Source organism: Phodopus roborovskii, unplaced genomic scaffold, assembly GCF_943737965.1.
Source record: "Phodopus roborovskii unplaced genomic scaffold, PHOROB, whole genome shotgun sequence".
Taxonomy (NCBI): domain Eukaryota; kingdom Metazoa; phylum Chordata; class Mammalia; order Rodentia; family Cricetidae; genus Phodopus; species Phodopus roborovskii.
This window is the reverse complement of record NW_026126539.1, coordinates 342,022-367,905: the sequence shown is the minus strand read 5'-3', so window position 1 is coordinate 367,905 and position 25,884 is coordinate 342,022. Positions and strand designations below refer to the sequence as shown.

At 35.5% G+C, this 25,884-nt stretch overlaps 1 protein-coding gene across 1 annotated transcript in view; it reads left to right on the top strand.

The window, feature by feature from the left end:
* Positions 1-20,609, top strand: part of Dhx36 (DEAH-box helicase 36) — a 41,271-nt gene extending 20,662 nt beyond the window's left edge. Inside the window, exons 14-25 of the mRNA XM_051198659.1 lie at positions 314-378; positions 1,446-1,589; positions 4,285-4,402; positions 5,241-5,339; positions 6,065-6,238; positions 6,405-6,491; positions 12,710-12,793; positions 15,013-15,112; positions 15,250-15,340; positions 19,064-19,184; positions 19,796-19,948; positions 20,378-20,609. Of these exons, the coding sequence (XP_051054616.1) occupies positions 314-378; positions 1,446-1,589; positions 4,285-4,402; positions 5,241-5,339; positions 6,065-6,238; positions 6,405-6,491; positions 12,710-12,793; positions 15,013-15,112; positions 15,250-15,340; positions 19,064-19,184; positions 19,796-19,948; positions 20,378-20,563 (1,422 nt within the window). The 3' untranslated portion in view covers positions 20,564-20,609. The remainder of the gene's footprint in view (positions 1-313; positions 379-1,445; positions 1,590-4,284; positions 4,403-5,240; positions 5,340-6,064; positions 6,239-6,404; positions 6,492-12,709; positions 12,794-15,012; positions 15,113-15,249; positions 15,341-19,063; positions 19,185-19,795; positions 19,949-20,377) is intronic.
* Positions 20,610-25,884: the final 5,275 nt, after the last annotated feature.

Genomic DNA, 25,884 nt, shown 5'->3' with positions numbered 1-25,884 from the left:
GGTTGATACTTCTTTGTTTGGCCTTGTAAATCTTGTCCTCAATTAAAGCGTTTTCCTTTACTTTATGTTCTTCAGCTTTTGTTATGGATGTGCTAAGTTGGAGTGACTCTGTTTGACTTGTAATATCTGTGGGAGCTGATTTGCCAAAGGAGGATTTTCTCATGTGGAAAATGTGTATGTTAATGATAGACCTATAAACAGGAACATGCATTATTAAAGAAACAAATGCTAAAATTGACCACACTATCTCAAGAAGTAGCATTGTAAAAGTATGTCAGAAATTAGTATACTGTCGATGTATTTATTCTTACAGGTATTTAAAAAAACTCCTCCTGGCGTTCGGAAAATAGTAATTGCTACCAACATTGCAGAGACTAGGTAAAAACTATTTTAAATATCAGCTATTAGTGTTTATATAAGTTTTGAGCCCCATACATTATTAGCATAGTTAAACCTTTGTTCTATAAGATACTTTGTAATCCCTTTTTTAGAAATTTACTTTTTAACATTAGTCATAGTGGCAATATAAACTAGTTTTGGGTTTTTTAAAGCTGTTCTACTGTTTTTAGTTCTCTTTTTCAAAGTGGACCTTTAGGCTGGAGAGTAGGCTCAGAGGTTGAGAGCATTGACTGCTCTTCCAGAGGTCCTGAGTTTGATTCCTAGCAACCACATAGTGGCTCATAACCATTTATCATGAGATCTGGCACCCTCTTCTGGTGTGCAGGCAAATATGCAGACAGAATACTGTATATGTAATAAAAATAAGTAAATAAATTTTTTTAAAAAGTTGTTTTTCTCTGGGTTGTGGTTGCGCAGCACCAGGGAGGCACAGGCAGGTGGATCTCTTTGAGTTTGAGGCCAGCCTGGTTTACAAAGCTACACAGAGAAACCCTGTTTCAAAAAAAAGTTTTGTTTTGTTTTTTTTTTTTTTTTTTTTTTTTTTTTTTTTTTAAAAGATGTTTTTCAAAATTTCTCTAAAGAATCATGGGAGCTGATATAGGTTTAGTCCTTTTGTCTGTTCTCCACTTAGGGATAATATGATTTTAATTAATTGCATGCAGCCTTAAATATTTTTAATGCTCTGTTGGAAATTCATATAGCTCAGTTGCTGAAACAAATTTACTGTTAAACCCTAGGCCTTTAGGGCTCTCATAAGGAAGTAGAAATGCTAAGAACATGGCTATGGCTAGATAAGAATGTAGCAAGTAATCGAATCACTGTACTACAGCTTACATCCTGACGCTGCCTACTATAGGTGCTTGAGTACTAGAACACTGGAAAATGTAAGAAGAGTAGTGAGAGTCCTGAGCTACTAAAACCCTATTTGATCCAGTAAAAAGTATTTTAAATAAATTTAAAAGTATTAAAAACCTATCTATAGGCTTGGTATAAGTTAGTAATCCTCTTGATGTCCTTCTGATATTTTATGTATATTTTCCAAACAGCATCACCATAGATGATGTGGTTTACGTAATAGATGGAGGAAAAATTAAAGAGACGCACTTTGACACACAAAACAACATCAGTACCATGTCTGCTGAGTGGGTTAGTAAAGCTAATGCCAAACAGCGGAAAGGAAGAGCGGGAAGGTAAGATGCAAATGCTGTCCAGAACCTTGAGAACATGGGAAAAATATGTGAGCAAATTATAATGCTATGATGTAGAAGTTTTAATAGGAGAGTTTCCTTGTATATTATATTGAACTCAACACTTTTGGAGCGACGGTATTTGATTTTAATTAGCATATAAAATAATCAGTTTGTATAATTTTTATGCAGTTGTATGCTTATACTTCCCCCTTATCCTTTTCCTTTACTCGGATAGTTCCTTTTCCATATAATATATACCCTCTTCTCTTTTTTCCCATGCCTGTTGCATTTAGACTTCTTCCTTCTTACTACTCACCATCCCTTTTATATTTTCATATGACCATCCACCTACCTGTCTAACCATCATCTAACTTGTGCATATATACATTTACATATAGGTTCTGTATAGGGAGATCATTTGGTATTTGCCTTTCTGAATGGCTGACCTAACAGGTATCATAATTTCATCTTTACAGTGGTCAAATTCTATTGCATATGTGTGTACATTTTCTTTATCAGTTCATCTGTTGAGTTGGTCTTATTGTGTATCTTGGCTATCATGATAAAAGCTGCACTCAGTAGGCTATTCGAGTACCTCTGTTGCATTCTGACTTAGATTCCGTGTGTGTGTGTGTGTGTGTGTGTGTGTGTGTGTGTGTGTGTGTGTGTGTGTGTAATAGCGCAGTTGTGTCATGTGGTAGTTCTCTGTAGTTTTTTGAGAACCCTTCCTATTTGTTTGCTTTGTGTCCTGAGTGCTCCTTTTCATTTCCCACATCTCACTAACATCTGTTTTCTGATGTTAACTATTATGAGGAGGTGGGATGAGATCTCAGTGTAGATTGTGTTTGCATTTTCCCATGTCGACCTATTGCAACAACACATTTTTTAAATAAGAAAATAATTTTTTTCATACTTTTTTGGAAAATTTTTGCCAAGTTTTTATTTCATGTATGTTTTCTCCAACAACCTAGTCTAGTTAATTAAGATTAATAGACTGTATTTGTTACATACAGTTTTTTCCCATGTCCTTAAAGCATATGTTACCTAATAGTAACTGAGTGTCAGCTCCTCTCTTAAATGCTGTATATGCTTAATTCTTACCTCATAGCTGAGGTATCAACTGCGTGTTTTAAGAATAAGGAAATTGAATTATAGAGAAATTGAATAACTCCTTCAGAGTCCCAGAGCTGTGTACATAGTAGAGACGGAATTTGAATCCAAGCAGCCTAGCTCTGCTATCTGTGCTTCTGTTCATTGTCCTTTTAAGCAGTACTGATTCTGACCATTAATCACCAGTGAAAACCCAAGGGAAGCATGTTTTCTCCATCGGTGTGGTAATAAGAAATGAAAACATCTGTTTAGTGATAAGAACAGTATTTGCCTTGAACTTTACACATAGTTGTGCTTCCTGCTTTTTTTTTTTTTTTTTTTTTTTTTTTTGATTCATACTTTACTCATGTTGGTAACAGAATAATGTCTGGTGTTGCAAAAAGTTTTTCCTTTACCTCTTAAAGGTAAAAATAAATAAATAAAAAGTCACCGGTCTTACCTATGGACTCATGTTAGAAAAGGAAAGTTGCAGAAAACTTCCCTGGCCCTTATATCATCCCTTTGTTTTAAAAGTGTGCTCAATCTATAAAACTCTGTCTTGTTTGCAATAACCTTTACAGTTTGTCCCTATTTTCCAATTTTCAGACAGTTTCATGTATTGTGAAGTTGATACTTCTCAAAGCCTGGTTAGATTGATGGTTATTTTGGAGACCCAGAAAACAAACAAACCCAAAAAAAAAAAAAAAAAAATACTATTGTACCATGTGGTCTCCTTTAGAAATATGATTAGTTTCTATGAGGTGAGAGATAGTATTAGGTCTGTAATACCAGAAAGATGTTAGATAATAAATACTGAGTCTTGTAGAGTTAGGCAAAAAAAAAAAACCCTGAAAGTTTTAGAACTTGGCCATAGCCTTTTGAAATATTCTGTTTAGAAATTTATTAATTCTGTTGAATCAGTCATGGCACTAAATCACAAACATAAAAGAATTTCCAATGTCTGAGAGCTCACTAGATAGAATACATTTAAATGTGTTCTTTAATTAATAAATGCAGGCTAACATAATGCAGGTTTTTTTTTTTTTTTTTATAAAGGATGCTTATAAGGTATATTTAGTATTATAGCTCTAAATCTGACAAGAGTAGATTGCTGCAATTTGAGCAAGGTTGGAGGGATTGCAGAAATAGGGAGCAAATTGTAAATGGGACTGTCTTTCATTGCTTTCTAAAACTGGAGCATAAGAGCTACCCAAAGGCATAGAAATGAGTTCTAGCATTTTGTAGTACAAAGGGACAACTGTACTTCAGAGTAATATATTACATACTTTACAAGGACTAAGAGAGGTGCTTGAAGGCTTATATAACAAATGCAAATGGACTGATCTAATCAATGAACATATATATATTCAAATATATTATTCTATACTTAAAATTATTAATATATTAATTGAAAAAAGAGAAATCAGAACAGCACGAACAAAGTAAAATTTGAACATGGGTTTAGGGTCTTTCTAAATAGACAAGAAGCATGAAATAATTCTGTGTGTAACAGGTTGTAAGAAATGGATACTGGGTACTTTCTCTTCCTGTTCTTTCTTTGGCATTCTAAAAGTTGTGTTTTTGTTAATGTTTTTTTCTTTTTAAGAGTTCAGCCTGGTCATTGTTATCATCTGTATAATGGCCTGAGAGCAAGTCTTCTAGATGACTACCAACTGCCAGAAATTTTGAGAACTCCCTTGGAAGAACTTTGTTTGCAAATAAAGGTATATTAGTTGGGAAAATTAACAAACTAAATGGAGGGTGGTATTATAGTTTTCAACATTTTTAATAGAAGAAAGTATAGTATGACCCTACAAAAAGGGCTTTTTATGAACTTCATTTTGCTTGCATGAAGAAACAAACTCCTTGAACAATTTCTGATGTGTATCGAACACTTGTTAATGTTAGGATCAGGAGACCTGTCTTTGATTCTCACTTTCTATCTGGAAACATTGTTCTGCTTCATTGAACCGAATTTTAACTTAATGTAAAATTCCTGTGTAAAATTCTTAAACCAGTGTTGGACATATAATAGTCAGTAAATGTTAGTTACTGTTACTTAATTTTTGTGGGTCAGAGGATTGAACCCATGTCTTTTTGCTAGAGAAGCTCTCCACCACTGAATTAACTGCATTCTCGAAGCCCCCCTTTTTTTTTTTTTTTTTTTTTTTTTTTTTTTTTTTTTTGTTTGATTTTGGATTTTTTGTTTTCTTGTTTAACTTTGAGATGGTCTCAGTAATTGGCTCAAGCTGACCCTGAATTGTTGATCATCCTTCTTCAGCCTGCTGTGTAGCTGGTATTATAGTCCTGTTCCACCAGACCTGACTGGTTAGATCTTATATGTGTGTAGTTGAGCACATATATATATGTGTGTGTGTGTGTGTGTGTGTGTGTGTGTATGTGTGTGTGTGTGTGTGTGTGCTCCTATTTCTAAGGTAATCAGTAATCAACTTGTTGAGATATTTTTTTTAATCTGATCTCTTTTCTCACTAGTTTGCTCTTAGAAAATGTTATATAAACATTTTCTTTTTGATTCTGATTTAACTGTTTTTGTCTCTGCAGATTTTAAGGCTAGGTGGAATTGCTTATTTTCTGAGTAGGTTAATGGATCCACCATCCAATGAGGCAGTATTGCTCTCCATAAAACACCTGATGGAACTGGTAATTTTGATTCTTGTATTTGGATTTAGCATGTTACAGTATGTATACTGGCTACTTGAAAGCTTTTATTACTCCAGAGTAGGGCGCTATCAGATTTGATGTGACACTTTTCTGGTGTAGAGATTGCAAGACTGATTTTTTGTTTATCACAGGTTTGGAAGCTATCCATGTAAACAATTTTTTAAGAATTTGGATTTTGTAGCACTGAGATGGGCTTTTTAAATAATAAACTACTTAAAATAGCACTGTAAATTGTTCAATTGTGCCCTTATATTTTCTTGGCATCCTCGGGATACTTTTTAGCTGCCCTCATTTGAATCAGATTACCCAGGGAATTGGAAGAGAAGTCATTTCTATGTATGATCCTCCTCCTTTTGCATTGTAGCACCTAAACTAGACTCTAGGGACTGTGCATTTCACCCACTTGTAGGGACTGTGCATTTCACCCACTTGTTGCCTTTTTATAACTGCTTTACCACAAGTGATTTTTTTCTAATTTTCTGGCATAACATTTCCAAGTTGTAGATTAATTGTGTTTGTTTGAATAAATCACTAGCCTTTGCTGACATTAGAATTTATTTTTTTATTGAAGGTATCTAAAACAATGCTTGGGGCATTGGGGCTTAAGAGAATAATAGTGGCCTGTATGTTTTACAGCTAGCTACAGTAGCTTTTGATGGAATGCTTTGCTAGGCCTACTGTAAGAGCAGTTTCTTTCCTTTCAGAGTGCTTTGGATAAACAGGAAGAATTGACACCTCTTGGCGTCCATTTAGCCAGATTACCTGTTGAGCCACATATTGGAAAAATGATTCTTTTTGGAGCTTTATTCTGTTGCTTAGATCCAGTACTCACTATTGCTGCCAGCCTCAGCTTTAAAGATCCCTTTGTCATTCCACTGGTAAGAAAGACAGAAAAAAGGCTGGGATTTTTAATACTAAAATTATTTACTGCTCACATGTATTTTTCATTATAATTTCAGTAAAATAATCATCATTATTATAATGTGAGAAACACTTAAGCAACTTTTTTTGTTGTTTTGTTTGTTTGTTTGTTTTGTTTTTTAGGGAAAAGAAAAGATTGCAGATGCAAGAAGAAAGGAGTTGGCAAAGGAAACTAGAAGTGATCACCTGACAGTTGTGAATGCATTTGAGGTAAGAAAAGAACCTTGTTCTGCTTATAAAAGATTATTCAAGAGCATGTTTTAAAATACTTGTGAGTATATTTATAGCTTAGGAATAAATTGTTTAGAAATGGTTAAAATTTGGTGAATGTATTATAAAAATGAACTTCTGCTGTTATACAATAGCTTATCTTTTATCTTTTGGGGAAAGTCTTAAATAAAAAGTAGACTGAAACAGATGATCACTTTATTTTGTCTTTCATATATAATGTTGTTTGTGTTTTTGTCTTATCTTCAGGACACTCTGTTAATACTCTGCTCTTACAGTCAGTGATACAGCCTTTTGATAGTATATCAAAATCATGTATATGTGTGTATAGAGTGTGTGTGTGTATAAATTCAACCTCAGGTTACATAATGTTACACACACACACACACACACACACACACACACACACACACACACATATATTCGTATATGATTTTTAGGGCTGACCACTTGTATTGGATAACCATTTGGGGACTTTTCACTGGGGAAGACTATTTCTCTCATTCTCAGTATTCCTTAGTTGCCTGTAGTTGTTTGTCTAGGGCTTGAGGACCGGTGAGATTTTGCCTTTCCATGTTTCTCTATGGGTGTTATCCATGTTCAGGCAACCTTATTTAGGCAACCTTGGTGAGACTTCATAGACATAGTTTCTCTGACATTTCTAGGAAATAAAATCACACAGCAGATTTCCTGTTCTTGCAGCTCTTATAATCATTTTCCCTCTTCTGCTATGATTTCTTAACTGTTGGCGCAGGTATTATTTTGTAGATTTATCAGATTGGGCGGCACACCACCTTTTATTTTCTGCCTTTGATTGTATGTGGTTTTCTGTAATGGTCTCTGTTTACAAGAGACATTTTCTTTGATGAGACCTATACTTTTTGGGTATAAAGATAAATACTTATAATATAGGTGGGAATTATGCTGAGGAGGTGGTTGTAGGTTCTCCTCCAGGTCGATGACTTCACTGGTAGGCTTCCAGTAGCAGGCATGTTTTCCCTCTTGTTGATCAGACATAAGTTCAGTTAGAGAGCATTGGTTACAACCAAGGTATGAATGCCACTGTTGCAATCTTGCAGATATGTGCCATGCATTATTTCAGTTCATAGGCATCATAGCTGGGTAGAGTTTTTGGTTGCTTGTCTCTCTTGGAACCTTGCATAGCACTTTATAATACCATGAAAGCTAGCCCTCAGGGAAGAGGCTTTCATTCAGTCCAGAACCAGTTGCAGTCTCCTGGGTTCTCTGTCCAAAGTACATGGTTGCCTTTAATGATGAGGGCTTACCTTCAACCCCTAGAGGCCACCCAGCAATAGTCTGTCTTGAAAGTCTTTTGGACAGCCTTAATCAGTAACCCAAAGTGATATTTCTTATGATGGGTTTTGTTAGACTATGGTTCCTGAGGAAAACATTTGTTTTCCTATGTGATAAATTTTATTTAGACTGTACATGTATATGTATACACCAGCTTATATGTATTATGTGTAATTTTAGATAGAAAAATAACAGGCTTCCTTATGACCTTCTGACTGTTGTTATAATGGTTATTTTACCCTCCTTTTTTATGAATACCACACATATTTTTAAATTACAAATTTTAAACTTTATGAGGTGGCCTCAGTTCCTAAGTAAAGAAGGTCCTATTCAGAAAGTCCTTTCCATCACCTGTATTCTGTAGGATATAGGCTGTGTTTTCTTCTGATAGTTTCAGCATTTCAGGTTTCACATTTAGGTCTTTGATCCATTTAGGGTTAGTTTTTGTGCAAAGTGATAGATACAGGCCTTCATTCTTCTGCCTGTGGACATCCAGTCTGGTGTCTCAGCACTAATTGCTGAAGATGGTTTCTTTCCTCCAGCTTATGTTTTTGACATCTTGTCGAATATTAAATGACAGGAGTTATATGTACTCATATTTAAGGCTTCAATTTTGTTTCTTTGGTCTACATGTCTGGTTTTTTGTTCGTACTATATTTTATTATTGTGACTCTGTGCTCACAACTGTTTCGGCTATTTAGGATTTTTTTGTGGCTCCATATGAATTTTAGTGGAGGCTTTTCTATTTATGTTGAATTAGCTAAGTATTTTGATTGGGATTGCATTAAATTTGTCAAAAGAATTTTGGTAGAATGGTAATTATCACAATGTTAATTCCACCAATCCATGAGCACAAGATGTCTTTCCATTTTCTAGTATCTTTCTCTTTCTTCAGAGATTTAAAGTTTTCATTGTAGAGGTCCTTCATCTCCTTGGTTAGGGTTATTCCTAAGTATTTTATTTTCCTGGGTACTATTGTGAATACAAGTGTGTCCATGATCTCTTTCTCTGAATGTTTGTTCCTGGTGTATAGAAATATTATTGAAAAGTTACTGATTTTTGTATATTGATTCTTTATTCTGTTACATTGCTGAACTTGATGATTGCTTCCAGAAGCTTCCTGTTATAATATTTAGGAACAATTATGTATACTATCATATCATCACAAATAGGAATAATTTGACTTCTCTCTATTGAAAAGAAGTGGGGAGTGAGGATAATAGGCCTCGTCTCATTCCTGATTTTGGTGGAATTACTTAAAGTCATCATTTAGGATGATGCTGGCTGTGGGTTCTTCATATGTAGATTATATTATGTTGAGGTATTTTTTTCTTAGTCCTATATTTGGTAGGATTTTAATTGTGAAGACGTTGGATTTTGTTCAAAGCTCTTTCTGATCTGTTGTGATGACCATGTGATTTTCTTTTTGTCATTAAGTCCGTTCTTATACTTTATTATATTTATTGACTCATATATGTTGAACTATCCATGTATTTCAGGGATAAAGCCAACTTGGTCATGAGGTGTAATCTTTTTTATGTATGTCTTTATTTTGCTTGCAAGTATTTTACTGAGGTTACTGAGTCTTTTTGTTACTTTTGAGCCTTTACCTACCTGGTTTGGGTATTAGCATGAAACTGGCTCTATGAAGGAGTTTGGGAATACTCATTGTGTTTCTGTATTTTTAATGACTTAAGGAGACTATAGATTTTGTTTACAAGTCTAATAGAATTCTGCTGTGAATTAATCTTGGCCTGGACTTCTCTAGATGGACGGCTTTTTAATTACTGTTTTTGTTCATCTTCATTTGTTACAGGTTGTAGAGCTTTTCCTGATTTTGGTGTTCTTGTTGGATCTAGAAATTCTTTGTATCTTTTAGATTTTCCAATTTGGTGAAATCAGATTTCTAACATATTTTGTTATAATATTCTGACTTTCTTTGTTGTCTGTGGTAATGTTCGTTTCTGATTCTTTTAGTTTTTGTCCTCTCTTTGATAGTTGGACAAATAAATGATCTTTTAGTTTTATCTTTTCAAAGAGCTATCTCTTAGATTTGTTGGTTCTTTGTATTGTTTTCTTTGTTACTTCTTCATTATAATGTTGTCCCTGATTTTTTTTTTCCTTGTCATCAACTAGATTTGGTTTTTAGTTTTTCAAACTTTGTTTCATCAAGTCATTTGATTATGCTCAGATTTTTTTCAAGTACTCAGTTCAAGCTGCAATTTTTTTCTTGTAAAACTGCTTTTCATGTGTCCAGGGGTTTTGTTATGTTGTGTTTTCGTTTTCATTTAATTCTAGGAAATTTTTGATTCTTTGACCCATTCATCATTCAGTAATGATTTGTTTGATCATCATGAGCTTATTTACTTATTAAAGATTTGTTTACAGTAGATTTTTAAATTTGATAACATTGTGGTCAGATAGTATTCATGAAGTTATTTCCGTATTTATGTATTCTATTGTGTTTTTTGTCCAAATGACCTATCTATTGGGAAAAGTAGGGTATTGAAACCACCTACTATTATTGGATCGATGTTAGTCTGTGCCTTTAATTCCAATAGTATAGTTTAATATTTATGGTTATTACCGAAAGGTATGTGTTGATTACAGCCGTTGTGTTTTTAATTTTTAATGGTGTTGTGCTGTTTTTGCTTTAGTGATTTCTCTTGGCTGTGCTTACTCCTCTCTTCAACCCAACAGATTGGTTCCTGTATTTTCCTTGGTTTGGTCTGCTCAGTATCATTTTTAGTTAGGCTGTTGATGACATGGAAAGTTTTTCCTTCTTTATCTATGGTGATTAACTTTGCTGGGTGTATTAGTCTAGATTTGCTGTCTTAATCGTTTAGAATGTGGACTGTATTGCTGTTACAGGCTTATCTGACTCTCAAAGTTTCCACTGAGTAAACAGCTGTCATTCTGAAGGGTTTTCCTTTATATATGAATTCTGTAATTGTTTCATGCTGTTTTTAATATGCTTTCTTTGTTCTGTATGCTTAGTGTTTTATCTATGATACACCCTAGGGATCTTCTTTTTTAGTCTTGTTTTGGTGTTCAGTGTGCTTGTTGGATCTGTGTGGGTGTGTCTCTTTCCCTAGTTTTGGGAAAGTTTTTTTCTGTGATCGTGCTGATGATCTGCTTTTTTAGCAGCTGCCCTGGAATTCTCCCTCATCTTTTTCTATAGTTCCAAGGTTTGATCTATTTTATGGTGTCACACATTTCCTACATGTTCCTTTTTGTGCTTTTAAAGTTTTTTTCATATTTTTTATTTGGTCTATATCCTGCTTTATTTTCTAGCCTTTCTGTTTTCTTCTTGATTCATTCTGCTTGTCAGGCTTTCCTTTGGCTTTGCTGGTTGGGTTATTGAGTTTTCAATTTTACATTTCATTTCAGCCTGAACCAATATTTCTCTCTCTTTGTTGAATATGATTTTTTAAGTCCTAGATTGTCTTGTCATTTCCATCAGCCTGATGTTTGTGTTTTCTTAGTAAGTTTGAGCACTTTCCTTAAGTCTTTACATTCTTTAAGTTCTTTAATATTTTCGATTGTTCTTTTAAACTCTGTGTCCTAGGGTTCATGTAGGTAAATCTCATGAGCAAATGGTTCTATAGGACTGGTGGATTTGAGGGACAAGATACTGCCTTGATCTTTCATATTGTTTGTTTTTTTTTGTTTTGTTTTGTTTTTTGTGATAAGATATAGGCAAGTGGACTTCTTTTGCTGGTAAAGTGTCTGATGTGGGCAAAGCATGTTGGTGCAGTAGATGGAATTAAGTTGGGTTGATAACTGGGGACTGGGTTGGAGTGCAGGATATGTGTCCCAGCCCAGGCTTAGAGTTGTGTAGCTCCTGGGGGTCAGAGAGGGTGCATAGAGGGAAGAATTGGGCAGACTCACAGACTAGATCCTGGCACATATATGGGGCCTGCAGGTTGATGGTGGATGAGTATGTCTCTCCTGGATTCTGGAGTTTGGGGAGCCACACAAAGAGTGGTAGTCAAACTAGGCCAGGGCTGTGCTCAGTCTAGGGGTTTGAGGAGAGTATATGGGGGACAAGGTCAAATGGACTAGATTCTCATAAAGGATATGCAGGATCTGGCTTGGCCAGAACTCATTTAATCTATCTGTTTTCTTTTCCTTCTTTAGTTTTATTTATTTTTGTTGGGGAAGTGTGATGTTGGTACACCTGTTACAGCATGCAGGAAGCACAGAAAGGGCACCTTATAAGAATTCCATCTCCCTTTTCACAGTGTAGGAATCAAGGAATCTAACTCTGGTTGTCAGGCTGAGATGCAAGGACTTACCTATTGAGCCATCTTGCTGACAACCCTTTGCCTCTTCTTTTTTTTTTTAAAGATTCATTCATTCATTCATTTTATGTGTATGTGTATCTGTATATATATGCCTGTGTGCCATAATATGGCATCAGATCTCATTGTAGGTGACTGAGCCACCATATGATTATTGGGAATTGAACTCAGGACCTCTGGAAGAGCAGCCAGTACTCTTAAGCACTCAGTCTCTCCCCCCCCCCTTCTTATTCTACATAAAAAAAAAAACCTATGATTTTGAAATTGAAAATGTATAACATTGAAATTTATTTATTCATATTCTTTTTTGATGAATACTTGATATACAGTGTAAAGATTTTGTGTAAAATATATAATATGTTATTATAACTTGTACTAATTTTATGTCAGTAACAGTGTTCGATAGTGGGATGATAAAGAGCTTGGGATCTTTCGTCATAAGTTTAAAAGTTCTTTAATATCTTTTCAGAGAACATGGCCCATCAGTGAATTAAACTGTTAATAAAATAAAGATGGAAACTGCTAAGTAGTCTTTGGTGTAAAGAACTATGTAAGTGGTTTTGTCATTTCTTTGTTCAATAGGGTTGGGAAGAAGCTAAGCGACGTGGTTTCAGATATGAAAAAGACTACTGCTGGGAATATTTTCTGTCTTCAAACACACTACAGGTAATACTGAAAGATTTGCACTAATCATATATAGTATATTAGTATATATATTTCCGTTTTGCCCAATTATATCTGTAGTAAAATTAACTATATACAAAGACTAATAGGTGTGTCAAGAAATTAACATTCTAATAAAAAAATGTCCAGTGAGCAGAATGGAACATGATAGGACAGCAACAGCCAAAAACTATGAAGGAAATAGCATATTTCAGTAGAAATACCTTAACAACTGTTTCATAGTATAGGGTTACTGAAAAGATAATTCATTCAGTAAAACAAAGAAAACAAAATGAGACAGTAATAGTGAATGGGGGATGAGAGGGAGGTAGGGATAGGCTCTGCTAATAAACCAAACTGAAAACCAAAGAGCACAACAAAACAGATACTTGTAGAAAGCAAATTATAGGCATAAAGGTAAGTTGTAGGTGTTCTTGATATGGATTCAGCTGAAAATCATGAAATTTAAGTGATAACTGAATGTTAAGAACAAGACTGATCCGTCAGTGCACTGAGTATCACTGCATAGGAATTATGTTAGTGAGACTTACCCAGGCTCTTATCAGTGACTCTTCCCTGAAATGGAGAAATGAAATGTTCTATGTTATGGAAAGATGGCTAACTCTAGGTTATCTGTGAGAATAGCATGTCTCGTTGAGACATGTCAAGTGTATGACAAGGCCCTCAAGAAATTCTGTCCTCTGAGTTCCTGAAAGCAGTTACTGACAAGGAATCAGTGAAGATTTCAGAGGTGGAGCTTGTATGTTCCAGGATTGACAGTGCATGCTGAAATTGTTTAGATACAAAAGGAACACAATGAGGGCTGTATGTAAAGGTGGTTTCCCTAAAATTATAATACTATTTATTGACCAGGAGGATGTGGCTGCTATCAGATTCATTTAGAAGAATTACATGGGGAAACCAAGCTACACCTTTTGCCACAAGAAACACTTGCATGTAACCAGTTTTATGTTTTATAATCTCTTTGTTAAACTTGAAGGAATTCCTTAGGAAACATTTCTGTGGTTGTAAAAACAGATTCATCTGTACCATTCATTTTCATTTCTCTGAAACTTCTTTAATTTGAGCTAAAGTTAGTTCTGCTTTATAAAAACTTATTTTTGAAGCAGTCTTGTTTGTAGCTCAGGCAGTCCTGGTATTCCCAAATTGCTTGGATTGCAGACTTGTACCACAAGGCTAATGTATCTCAAGGTGGAAGTGGTATGACACACCTGTAATCCTAGCACTCAGGAGATAAAAGACACACAAAGATAATCAGGAATACAGAGCCAGCTTCATACATAATGTGAGGTCAGCCTGGGCTGTATGAAACTCTCCTTCAAAATCCCAATAAACAAAAGTAAGAAACAAAACAAATCGAATTTCATCTTAAGCTATGCTTCTATTTCCTTCTTCCTTGGGTGTGTATACGTAGTAAATGTGTACAATATTACCAAATATGAGGATAACTAAGGTGGGAAACACTTTTCTCACACTGTACTGAGCCACCCATCATTTCTGCTTAACTCATGGTTTCTACTAAGAAAATACTCTTGTGCCAGTATGTTAACAGTAGTTAATCTTGGTAATTGTTTTGGTTTTTTATTGTTGTTTCTACTTGTTTTTAACAACAGAGTAAAGGGCAGTTCTGAAACTCATGTGTCTTGAAAAATGAATTCTTTAAATGTTAGTGGTTTTTTTTTCCCTTATACAGTTTTTTTGTCCCCCTCCCCCATCAAATAATAATTTAGGCTTGCAGGCTATGTATCTTAAAAGGCATTCATTTCTGTTATTAGAGTACAAAAGCAATGACAAAGAATAGACAGAATATAGTTGTGTTGTAATAAAATTTATTTACGGAAAGTTGCTTAGCAGTTCTCTCCTTGAATGATCACATTGAAGAACTGAGCTGGAGAGAGAGCTCAGCAGTTAAAAGTCCTTGCTGCAGAAACCCAAGTTGGTTGCCAGCACATGCCATTGGTGGCTCTTAACTGCCTTAACTCCAGCTGTAAGTCAGTCTGAAGTCTTCAGGCTTCCACCAGCACCTGGACAGACACATGAAATATACACATACATATAATTAAAATAAATCTTAAATACATCACATTTTTGTACTGATGTTTTTGTAAAGCAGGAGAAGTTGAAAACTAAATTGAAGTGTGCATGATTTATAGGCTTTGTGCACAAAGGCTTTCTAGCTGTTTGTTACTGTTACCCTCTAGATGCTGCATAACATGAAGGGACAGTTTGCTGAGCATCTTCTTGGAGCTGGATTTGTAAGCAGTAGAAGTCCTAAAGATCCAAAAGCTAATATAAATTCAGGTAAAGCAAAGCAACACACACATACACACACACCAGTGTAAATCACTTACCAGTGTAAATCACTTACCAGTGTAAAGTGTAAATTGTTGTCTTAGTATTTTACTTTTTTCCTTCCTCTTCTTTCCTATTCCCAACAGATAATGAGAAGATAATTAAAGCTGTCATCTGTGCTGGTTTATATCCCAAAGTTGCTAAAATCCGACTAAATTTGGGTAAAAAAAGAAAAATGTAAGCATTGAAGATTATTATGAACTACTTTGCAGCTCTTTCTTCAGCTTTGAAACATATTTTCAACTTTTGTTGCTGATTTTTTTTTTTTTTTTTTTGTGCTACCTGATAACTTAGATGCATAGGATGATGAAACATAGGGAATTGTCCCTCGTAACACAGATTTAGTCACTTGTCTGATCACGCATTTACAAAACAAGGGTAATAAAACATGGAACTTCTATAACTATTAAAGGCTGAGCTGACCAAGTAGTGTGAAAAGCAATGCCAGAGGAGAAATTGACTAGAATAGATTGTGTGTGTGTGTGTGTGTGTGTGTGTGTGTGTGTGTGTGTGTGTGTGTGTGTATTTTTTTCCTCCTTTTCCTTGTAAAGAAAGATGTTTTGAGATTCACAACCCTAAAACGGTATCCTATTGATGGTCATTCTCGGCAGTCTGTGTTTTGCATTTTTTTAAATTTAAATTAGAAACAATCTTATTTTATATATGCCAGTTCCTTCTTCCTCCCATTCTCCGATGCCCCCTACTGGCCCCCATCCCCCTACTGGCCCCCATCCCATCCCTCTTCTGCTCCATAGAAAGGGTGAGGCCTTTCATGTGGGATCACCAAAGTCTATAATATTATTTGGGGCAGAGCCTAGGACCCACTCCATGAGTCCAGGCTGAGAGAGTATCCCTCTATGGGGAGTGGGCTCCCAATGTCCATTTGTACACTATGTATAAATGCTGTTCCATTACCAAGGTCCCCATAGACTGCCCAGGCTTTCTAACTGTCACCCACGTGCAGGGGCCTTGGTTCCATCCTATACTAGTTTCCAAGCTGTCTGGGGTCCATGAACTCCTGTTGTTCAGGTCAGGTGTTTCTGTAGGTTTCCCCAGCATGGTCTTAACACATTTGTTCATCACTCCTCCCTCTATACAACTACATTCCAGGAATTCGGCTCAGTGCTTAGCTGTGGGCATTTGCTTCTGTTTCCATCAGCTACTAGATGAAAGTTCTATGATGGCATATAAGGTAGTCATCAATCTATAACGATAAGGGAAGTGCATTTAAAATAGCCTCTCCCCTATTGCTTAGATTGTTAGTTGGGGTCATCCTAGTATATCTCTGGACATTGCCCTAGTGCCAGATTTCTCTTTAAACATATAATGGCTCCCGCAATTACGGTATCTTTTGCTCTCCTATATTCTTCCACCACCTCAATTTTCCTGATCCCTCATGTTTTCCTTCCCCCTCTTCTTCCCCCCTTCTCTTTCTCCTAACTCCCTCTCCCTCCCCGCCACCCCCCCCCCATGCTGCCAATTTGCTTAGGAGATCTTGTCCCTTTCCCCTTCTCTGGGAGACCTTGTTACCTAGCTTCTCTGGAGTTGTGGATTGTAGGCTGGTAATTCTTTGCTATATGTTTAAAATTCATATATGAGTGAGTACACCATGTTTGTCTTTTTCTGTTTGTGTTACCTCACTTGGGATGGTTTCTTCTAGTTCCATCCATTTATCTTCGAATTTCAAGATTCCATTGTTTGTTTCTACTGAGCAGTACTCCATTGTGTTTCTTTATGCATTCTTCAGTTCAGGGGCATCCAGGTTGCTTCCAGGTTCTGGCTATTTCAAATAATGCTGCTATGAATGTAGTTGAACAGATGTCCTTGTTGTATGAATGTGCATCCTTTGGGTATATGTCTAAGAGTCAAATTGCTGGATGTTGTAGTAGATTGATTCCCAATTTCCTGAAGAACCACCATACTGATTTCTAAAGTGTCTGTACAAGTTTGGGCTCCCATCAGCAGTGGGGAAGTATTCTCCTTTCTCCATATCCTCTCCAGCATAAACTGTCATTGGTGTTTCTGATTTTAGCTATTCTGACAGGAGTAAGATGGTATCTCAGACTTGTTTTGATTTGCATTTCCCTGATGGCTAAGGATGTTGAGCACTTTCTTAAGTGTCTTTCAGCCATTTTGGATTCCTCTATTGAGGATTCTCTATTTAGTTCTGTACCCCACTTTTTAATTGAATTGTTTGGTGTTTTGGTGACTAGTTTCTTCAGTTCTTTGTATATTTTGGATATCAGCCCTCTATCAGGTATGGGGTTGGTGAAGATCTTTTCCCATTTTGTAGGCTATCATTTTGTCTGTTGACTGTGGAGTGGAGTGTTGAATTCTCCCACTCTAGTTGTGTGAGGTTTTATGTATGATTTAAAGTTTTAGGTAGTGTTTCTTTTACAAATGTGGGTGCCTTTGTATTTGGGGTTTAGGTGTTCAGAATTAAGATTTCATCTTGATGGATTTCTCCTTGTGATGAATATGAAATGACCCTCTTCATCTCTTTAATTTTAGTTTGAAGTATAATTTTTTAGATAATAGAATCGCTACACCAGCTTGTTTCTTAGGTCCATTTGATTAGAAAATTTTTTCCGAACCCCAACTCTGAGGTAACATCTGTCTTTGAAGTTGAGGTGTGTTTTTTGTATGCAGCAGAAGGATATTTTCCCTTTTTATAATAACAAGATATCCAGCATTTTCATTTACACTAATCCTAATATTTCACATGTCAGTCATTACTGCGCGTGTGTGTGTGTGTGTTTCCTTGTTTTAAAAAAAAAGGATATTTTATTACAGGTATTTGAATGAAATTATAATTTCACTCTTTGGAGAAGTGGAATCTATGTCCACATAGCCTTAGTACCAGTTGGAGATAGCAGTGAGGACTTTTTCTGCTTCATGGTTCCCTGATTTATTTTAGTGATGGCTTAGTAGGCAGGCCCTTGTTGCCAAGGCTGACATCCTGAGTTCTGTATACCCCGTTCCTGAAACTTATGTAGTAAAGGGAGAGAATAGTCCTTGTCACCTCACCATCACACATGCACTCCCTCCCCCACACAAAATAAACTACTATAATAAAAAAGAAAGCCCCCTAAGAATTCAGAGTAAATATACAGTTTGAAATTGAGAAATTTGATTGAATGGAAGGCTTTTAGAAATATTTTAAAGGGACTGAAGAGGTAGGTTGACAGAGTACTGTCTTTCTTCCATGTAACCCAGGTTTTATTACCAACACCCATGTGGCTACTCACAACTGTCTGTAGTTCCAGTCTTAGGGGATTCAATGTTCTCTTCTGGCCTCTGTGGGTACTAAGCACACATGTGCTGTACATGTATACATGCAGGCTAAACACATGAAATAAATTTAAAAGAAATTTAAAAATTAGTTTTAGCAGAATCTCTTACAAAATATTGTAATTTTTAATTTTGTTTTCTTCTGGGTGTCAATGGAAGTTTTTAGTTGATTATTTCAGATACTGTATAGGTTGTGGGTGATGGTCATAGTGATGTGTAGACTCTTAGAATAATATCCTTCCAAATCATTTCACATGCTTCCTTTTTATCCTCCATTGTGTGTTGTGTGCTAATACCATTAGGGAATTGTCTACCACCTATCTTCTGTGTTAAATTATTAAAACTCTAACTGGATTTATTGTGTGGAATGTTTATACTTTGCTCATATGCTTTCACCTGTCCTTAATAAAATGCTGCTTTTCTCAGTAGCTGATTTTGAAGTGCATACATTGCAGACATATACTAAACTCACGTGTGGTATAATTTTTAAGATTGCTTCCTTTGTTTGATTTTTATTAAGCTACCTATTATTTTTTAAAGTATTTTTTATAATAATGTAGAAAAGAATTCATGAAGACACTTACTAACTGTATTACAACTTTTTTACAGGGTGAAAGTTCACACAAAGTCTGATGGTCTAGTTTCTATTCATCCTAAGTCCGTCAATGTGGAGCAGACAGACTTCCATTATAACTGGCTTATCTATCATCTGAAGATGAGGACAAGCAGTGTGAGTGAACATTTAACATAATTGTAAATCTGAATGGCAGCATTACAGTTTTATAATTTTATTCTTTAAAAATTCTATTCTTTTCTCTGAGGTAAATTTTTCTATGATTAATATGTATTTTGTATATTTTCATGAAGTAATTAGTTACTTGGTTTATGTAGTTTTTCCTGAGAACCTGCTTTCAAGAAGTGCTCTCAGGAGTTTGCACTGTGTAAAGATTTGTTGGTATCACACTATATCCATCTACGTAATAAGTGTAGTAGTGGTCAGATTAGTAAGTGGAATTCTATGTATTATATATTGATATACAAATAAAGCTTCATTAGTTTTGACATTCAGAACATGTTCCAGGGAAATCATATGCTTTACAATAAAAATATAAAATTTGAGGGAGGGAGAGGGAACTGGGGTTGACATGTAAAATAACAAATTAAATAAATAAATAAAAAGAATGATTCATTTAAAATGTTATTTCTTTAAAATTAATTTTCAGAGTCTCGTTAGCAAGCTAATACTTTAGAAAGAAGCTCATCAATGTCTAGGACATTGAGTTGATGTGGTAGCAGTTCTTTCCTACTTCATCACTTATTTACATTTACTCTCTTTTTCAGATTTACTTGTACGACTGTACGGAAGTTTCACCATACTGCCTATTGTTTTTTGGGGGAGATATTTCCATCCAGAAAGATAATGGCCAGGAAGTTATTGCTGTAGATGAATGGATTGTGTTTCAGTCTCCAGAAAGAATTGCCCATCTTGTTAAGGTGACTGATACTAATGGTTGTAAACAAGTCAATATGTGGTCTTGGGGGCCACCAGGTGGCTGGCTCAACATGTAAAGCAGCTTGCTGCTGAGTATAAAGACCCAATGACCTGCACTGTCCTTGGCCCCAAGATAAACAAATGATTTTAAAAAGAATGATTATTGCTCTGTTGCAAAATACTCAGTAGTGCTGACCAATTTTAGTTTTACAAATTCTTTCTGATGTAGTAATAAACTCTTCCAAAGGCTTTTAAGGATTAAAGTTTGAATCTTTAAACTATACTTTTAGTTGCTTGCTCTACAGATATTTTACTACTCTTTTTTCTAATAGCTTAGGAAAATCTTTTTTGCCACTAAAGTTATATTTGTATTATTTGATGTCTAAAAATTCATCTTCCCTGATGAGCATGTTTGCTTCTTTCAACCTTAGGGGCTGAGAAAGGAACTGGATAGCCTTCTGCAGGAGAAGATTGAATGCCCTCACCCTGTAGACTGGAACAATACTAAGTCCAGAGACTGTGCAGTACTGTCAGCTATTCTAGACTTGATCAAAACACAGGAAAAGGCTGTTCAGAGGAACTTGCCACCACGGTCACAGGAGGGCTATTACAGCTGACAGCTTTCCATGATGGCCAAAAACTCATCCTGATGTCCATGTTTCTCGTTTTTTTTTTTTTTTTTTTTTTTTTTTTTTTTTGTTTTGTTTTGTTTTGTTTTGTTTTTTAGTTTTTGGCAAAAACGCCAAGCCTTGGGTTATGAATTGGTTTTGTGTGTAAGATAAAAATTTTCAGTGGGTAGTAAAGAGTTATGTGCATGTTTAAACAGTGTCGTCTAGCTACTGTAAAGACACTGGAAAAAGCAGTATGCTCTCTGATCATATACTCTATTGTAGAGATGTTCATGCTTCGGGAGAATTTTCTTCCATATATTAAGTGTTGTAATATTGAGAAATTCCTTTATGCCATTATGCAAAATTAATTCTCTGTCCATAGTGACTGTCTAGAGACAGTAAAAATAGAATATTTGGCCAAAAAGCAGTATGAAGTAAGAATTTTAATAAAACCACATTTTTTAAAATGAACTTCTATTACAAGTAAATTTGTTGTAATAAAGCCCAGTATTTAATAAAATGTACACTGTGTAAATCTCAGCTAACTTCTTGGTTTGTTTTCTGGAGTTCTACCTATCATTAGACTCACTTAGTTGTTATTTTTGTTTGTTTCTTTTCTTTTCTACCTTTTTAAAAGTGTTCTTATACCACCTTACTGCCCTGTGTAGCACAATGTAGCAACTAAGCACATGTCTGGATATGATGGAGGTTTCTTATCTGGAGGACAGGTAAAGGTTGTGAGGAATAAACATGCTAATACGTGTAAAGGACTTACACTTAGTGTCTGATGCATAGAATCCTCACATAGCTTTGCTAATATTGTCAATTAAATAGTTTTAATATCTAGTAGTCTACCTTACCATTTATGTTTTATACTGAGGATCCTGGAGATGGTTGAACCAAGAGCCTCCTCACACATGCTATACAACGTGCTGGATTACTGAGCCACATCCCCAGCCTATAATATAACATTCTTACACATCTTTACACTCTTCGTGGGGTGTGACAAAACATGCTGTTTTTAGGCTTGTTAGAGCAGCTGATTTTTACTGTTTCGACTTCCTTCTTGATTTCTTGTTTGAGCCCCTAACACTACCTTAATGATGTTGCTTTTCTCGTTGTAAGATTATCAAGTTTGGCCTTATTTCCCTCATAAGTAGTGAGATGACTAGGACATATGCATACTATGGTTATGGATTTGCTGACTGCACTGGTTCAGCTACTCCTCCTGTGTCTGAGTGTATGTAACCTGGCACTGTATACAAAAATTTGAATGTACTCCATCTGAAATTGGTTGTTTTGGATTGTCTCACCAAAATTATGTCGCTCCCTGAACTCTTATAGTAATGGTGATGTCAGTACTATATAGCATATTAGTTTTGCTCCTAAAGTCAAGGTGTGTTTTAAGCCAGTATTTATTCTCCACAGCAATGGAATCATGTTTCAGAACTGTTTCCTGTTAATGTGTCTGTCACAGCCAGGCAGGGTGGAGGGTGAACTGCAGGTGCTCTGAAGACCCTGCTGTCATACTAGGACTACAGAGGCATCCCAGCCTCAAAGTGATATGTTCTATAGTGTCTTAAAAACAGGTCATCAAGAAGGAAAGCCTGTGTGTTTTATCACTTTGTACAACAAAAAATAAGTCGGAAAAACTTATTAAGAGAAATTAAATACACAGCTGCATAATACTTTAAGAGCATTAAGTACATGCATATGATACCTTCCTAATGAACTGATCTAGAGCAAAAAAAAACTCTAGATAATTTTAAGTTAATTGCAACTGTATTTTGCCACATTGGTGAAAACAAAGTATACTTTAAAATTATTTCAGTATCCATGTACCCAGACTAAGTAAATGATGGCACATTTCGCCTCATTCATAGCAGTGAGCTTGTATTTATTCTTAAGAAACTATAATTATGTTGTATATCCGTGTATTTGTAATAATCCTATTTGTTAAACAGCATTTTTGCTCTGATTTAAAAAAAAAATTGACTGGAGAATATTTGAAAATGTGTCCAGTAAAGATCATGTTACCAGTTTGTTTTTGATATATTTCCATAGCTTCTTTAAGCTTTAAGGTATTATAGATAATTATCCAATTTAAGATTATAGTTTTAGTGTATTTTATCTACTGTGAAAAATAATGTAGCTAACAGCACCACAGTCTTGATGTAGAACATTCCCATCAACCTAAAATTTTTTCTTGTTGCTTTTGCAGACAAAATTGCCCTTGTCCTGCTTCTACCCTGTGGCACCCAGTGATCAGCTTTTTATCAATAGCTTTGCCTTTTCTAGGATTTCCAGTAATGGATTCACACAGCCTTTGTGTGACCAGCCTCTTTCACTTAATATAAAGCATCAAGATAACATATATACCCACTGTACATATAGTAATTTTTATTGTTTAGCGTTCTCTTTTATGGTTATGTCATTGTATCCATTTACTACTTGGTGGACATTTCACGTATTTTCAGCATTTTTGCTGTTAATGAATAAAGCTGCTCTGAATGTGTATACGGTTGTCATATGATTCCATGTTTTCTCTTCCTATGTAAATATCCTGGATTAAGATGGTTACATCAGATTGTACAGTGCCCCTTTTTTTGATTCATGTGTATTATGTGCCTATGTAAGTTTGTATGCATCACATGTATGCAAATATCCTTGGAGGCCAAAAGAGGACATTGGATCCCCTGGAGCTGAAATTATAGTTATTGTGAGCTACCATGTGGGTGCCTGGAACTGAACTCAAGTCTTCTGTAAAGGTTTTTAACCCTTACTCAGATAACTGAGTCATTTCTCCAGCCACCTGGGTACAGTGTGTCTTTAAGAAACTACCAAACTTTCCTCAAGTGGCTATACCATTTCTGCTTGCCTAATGTCTTGTTTGTACTTGTTATTTTCCATTGATCCATTGGTTTTTAGTTCATTTTTCACATTTAGTGGAATGTTCTAATTCATTTTTTTCTTCTATGATTAGTAGTGAACATCTTTCCATGTGCTTAGTTGCTTCTTTGTCTTATACTTGGAGTGTTTTGCTTCTTCACCTCATGTCAAATGATGGGATTTAAAGTATTCCTGTGTAGGGAGATTAGTCACTTTAGGTATGCTGTTAGTGCTTGTTTCTTGGCCTTGAAACTGATCTTGTGTGCCAGGAGAAAATGATACCAACAGTGAGGTGAAGGGTAGAGAATGAGAATAAAACTTGGTGTAGCAAACACCATGAGAGCAACTGCTTTGGAAGCATCGCACAACCATTCTGCACTGTGAATGGAGTCCAGCCAGTGTGGCCGAGTGAAGGAACATCTTTTAAACTTTCTCGTTCTTAAATTTGACTCATGTCAGGACTTTTCGAGTAAATTTCAAGATAGAATGAATTAATTTCAGGATGGAATGAGTGAGTTCTCTCTGAAAACAAAGATAGCATGGATAGGCAAGTCAGAGCTTTGGGGACTTTTTCTAGGCATTCTCCCTGAATTGCTGACCCTTGAACAACATGGGTGTGAAGAATTTGATGAATTCACTGACCTATCTTGGAGAATCAGTGTCATGAGCAGGTTTTCCTACCGGCCTGGTCCCATAGCCACGCCAGCGCCTAATAACACACAAAGACGCTGATTAGATATTAAGCTTTTAGTCTGTTACTAGTGTTTCTTATTGGTTAGCTCTGTCTTAAATATTAACCCATTTCTATTAATCTAAGTATTTCCACAAGGTCTTATCTTACCGGAGAGAGGGTCCGGAGTTCTCAGTCCTATATTTTGAATCTTCCTACCTTTCCCTGAATTCTTGTCTCCTCGTCCCACCTATCTTGCTTTCCTATTGGCCAACAGTGCTTTATTCATTAACCACTAAGAGAAACATATTTACAGAATGACATCTCCTATCATCTCTTTTCTGTCTAAATAAAAAAAAAGTTTTTAACTTTTTTAACTTTAACATAGCAAAATATATAACAAAACATTTACCAAATAAGAACCACAGTTAACAATATTTAGTCCATTAATATTTAGCAGGATTTAAAGAAAATATTCCATCATTTATCCTATCTTTGTGAGTCTAAAGTTCTATATGTAACTTGACTTTAATCCTAAGGAAAACTATAATCATAACTATCTGTTTTCAACTCCCATCAAAGACCACAGAAGGATAATATATAAACTCTAGAAGTGACAGAGACATCTCATTACCTGGTCAGTCACCTGAAGTTCTGTAATGTTCCATCTTCAGCCTCTAGGCCATTGTGTGTCTTGGCAGACTTCTCAGCAAAGCAAGAAATTTCAAAATGCCCCACCTGTGTTAGCAGTTTGTCAGTCCTTTTTCTCTGTGTCCTGCAGACTGTTGCATGAAGCAGGAACCCTGTAGCTCTATGTCCATCTTCTATCAGTCGACACTTTCCTGTGTGTCCTGCATGTCCAGTTTATACAGCATAAAGTCAAACAGTCCAGACAAGAGCAGTATCTTGCCCAAATGGCTAGTCTTGCCATATTGAAAGCAAACCCCATAATGTGCTTCTTTAATGTCGATCTTCCTTTCTGACGCAGGTGGTGTTACCAGGAACAGTTGTGACTCTACTGTTAAGAAAAACCCTAAACCATTTTAAATGCCATATTGTATAGGTCTTGAAAGGTTTGAAGAATGCCTATTCATCTCAAATACATCTCTGTATATCTAAAAAACAACACTGTAAGTTTTGACTTTTATAAATAACTACCTATAATCTGTACTAAATTATATACTACATTTCTAAATGAGCTATATAAACTCAATACCTAAACAAGAGGAGAAATAATGCATATCACAAAATTGACCTTAAATTGTATCAATAAATAAAAATCCATCCAAAAGCAAAGTATTCATATCTATACCATAATCCCCTTTTTACCTTTAAAAAGATTGGTTGTGGTCATTTATAACCAACTCCATTTAAATGAAAACAAATATTTATAAACAATATTCTTTCCAAACTGCTTCCTGCTGGTAGGGGGCGCTGTCATGGGGATACTAAAAAGATGCAGAAATCATGGCTGTAGTGGTCTGTAAGGCTGTCTTGTCCCAGCTGTTTTGAATGTTGGATCACCTGGAACACTGTTTTAAGGGGTCTGGATTGATCAAACCCTGTTAGTATGGAAGGAATCCATAGCTTTTTTTTTTTTTTTTTTTTTTTTTGAAAACAAAACTAGAAATTCTTTTCCCCAGTAACTTGTCCTTAGTCGTAAATTTGGAAGTCAAAGCATTTTTAAAATATATAAATTGGGTTAATTTAGTAGCATTGATAATCAAGTGTATTGTAGCAATTACTTTTTCCTTAGCAATTGAGTAAG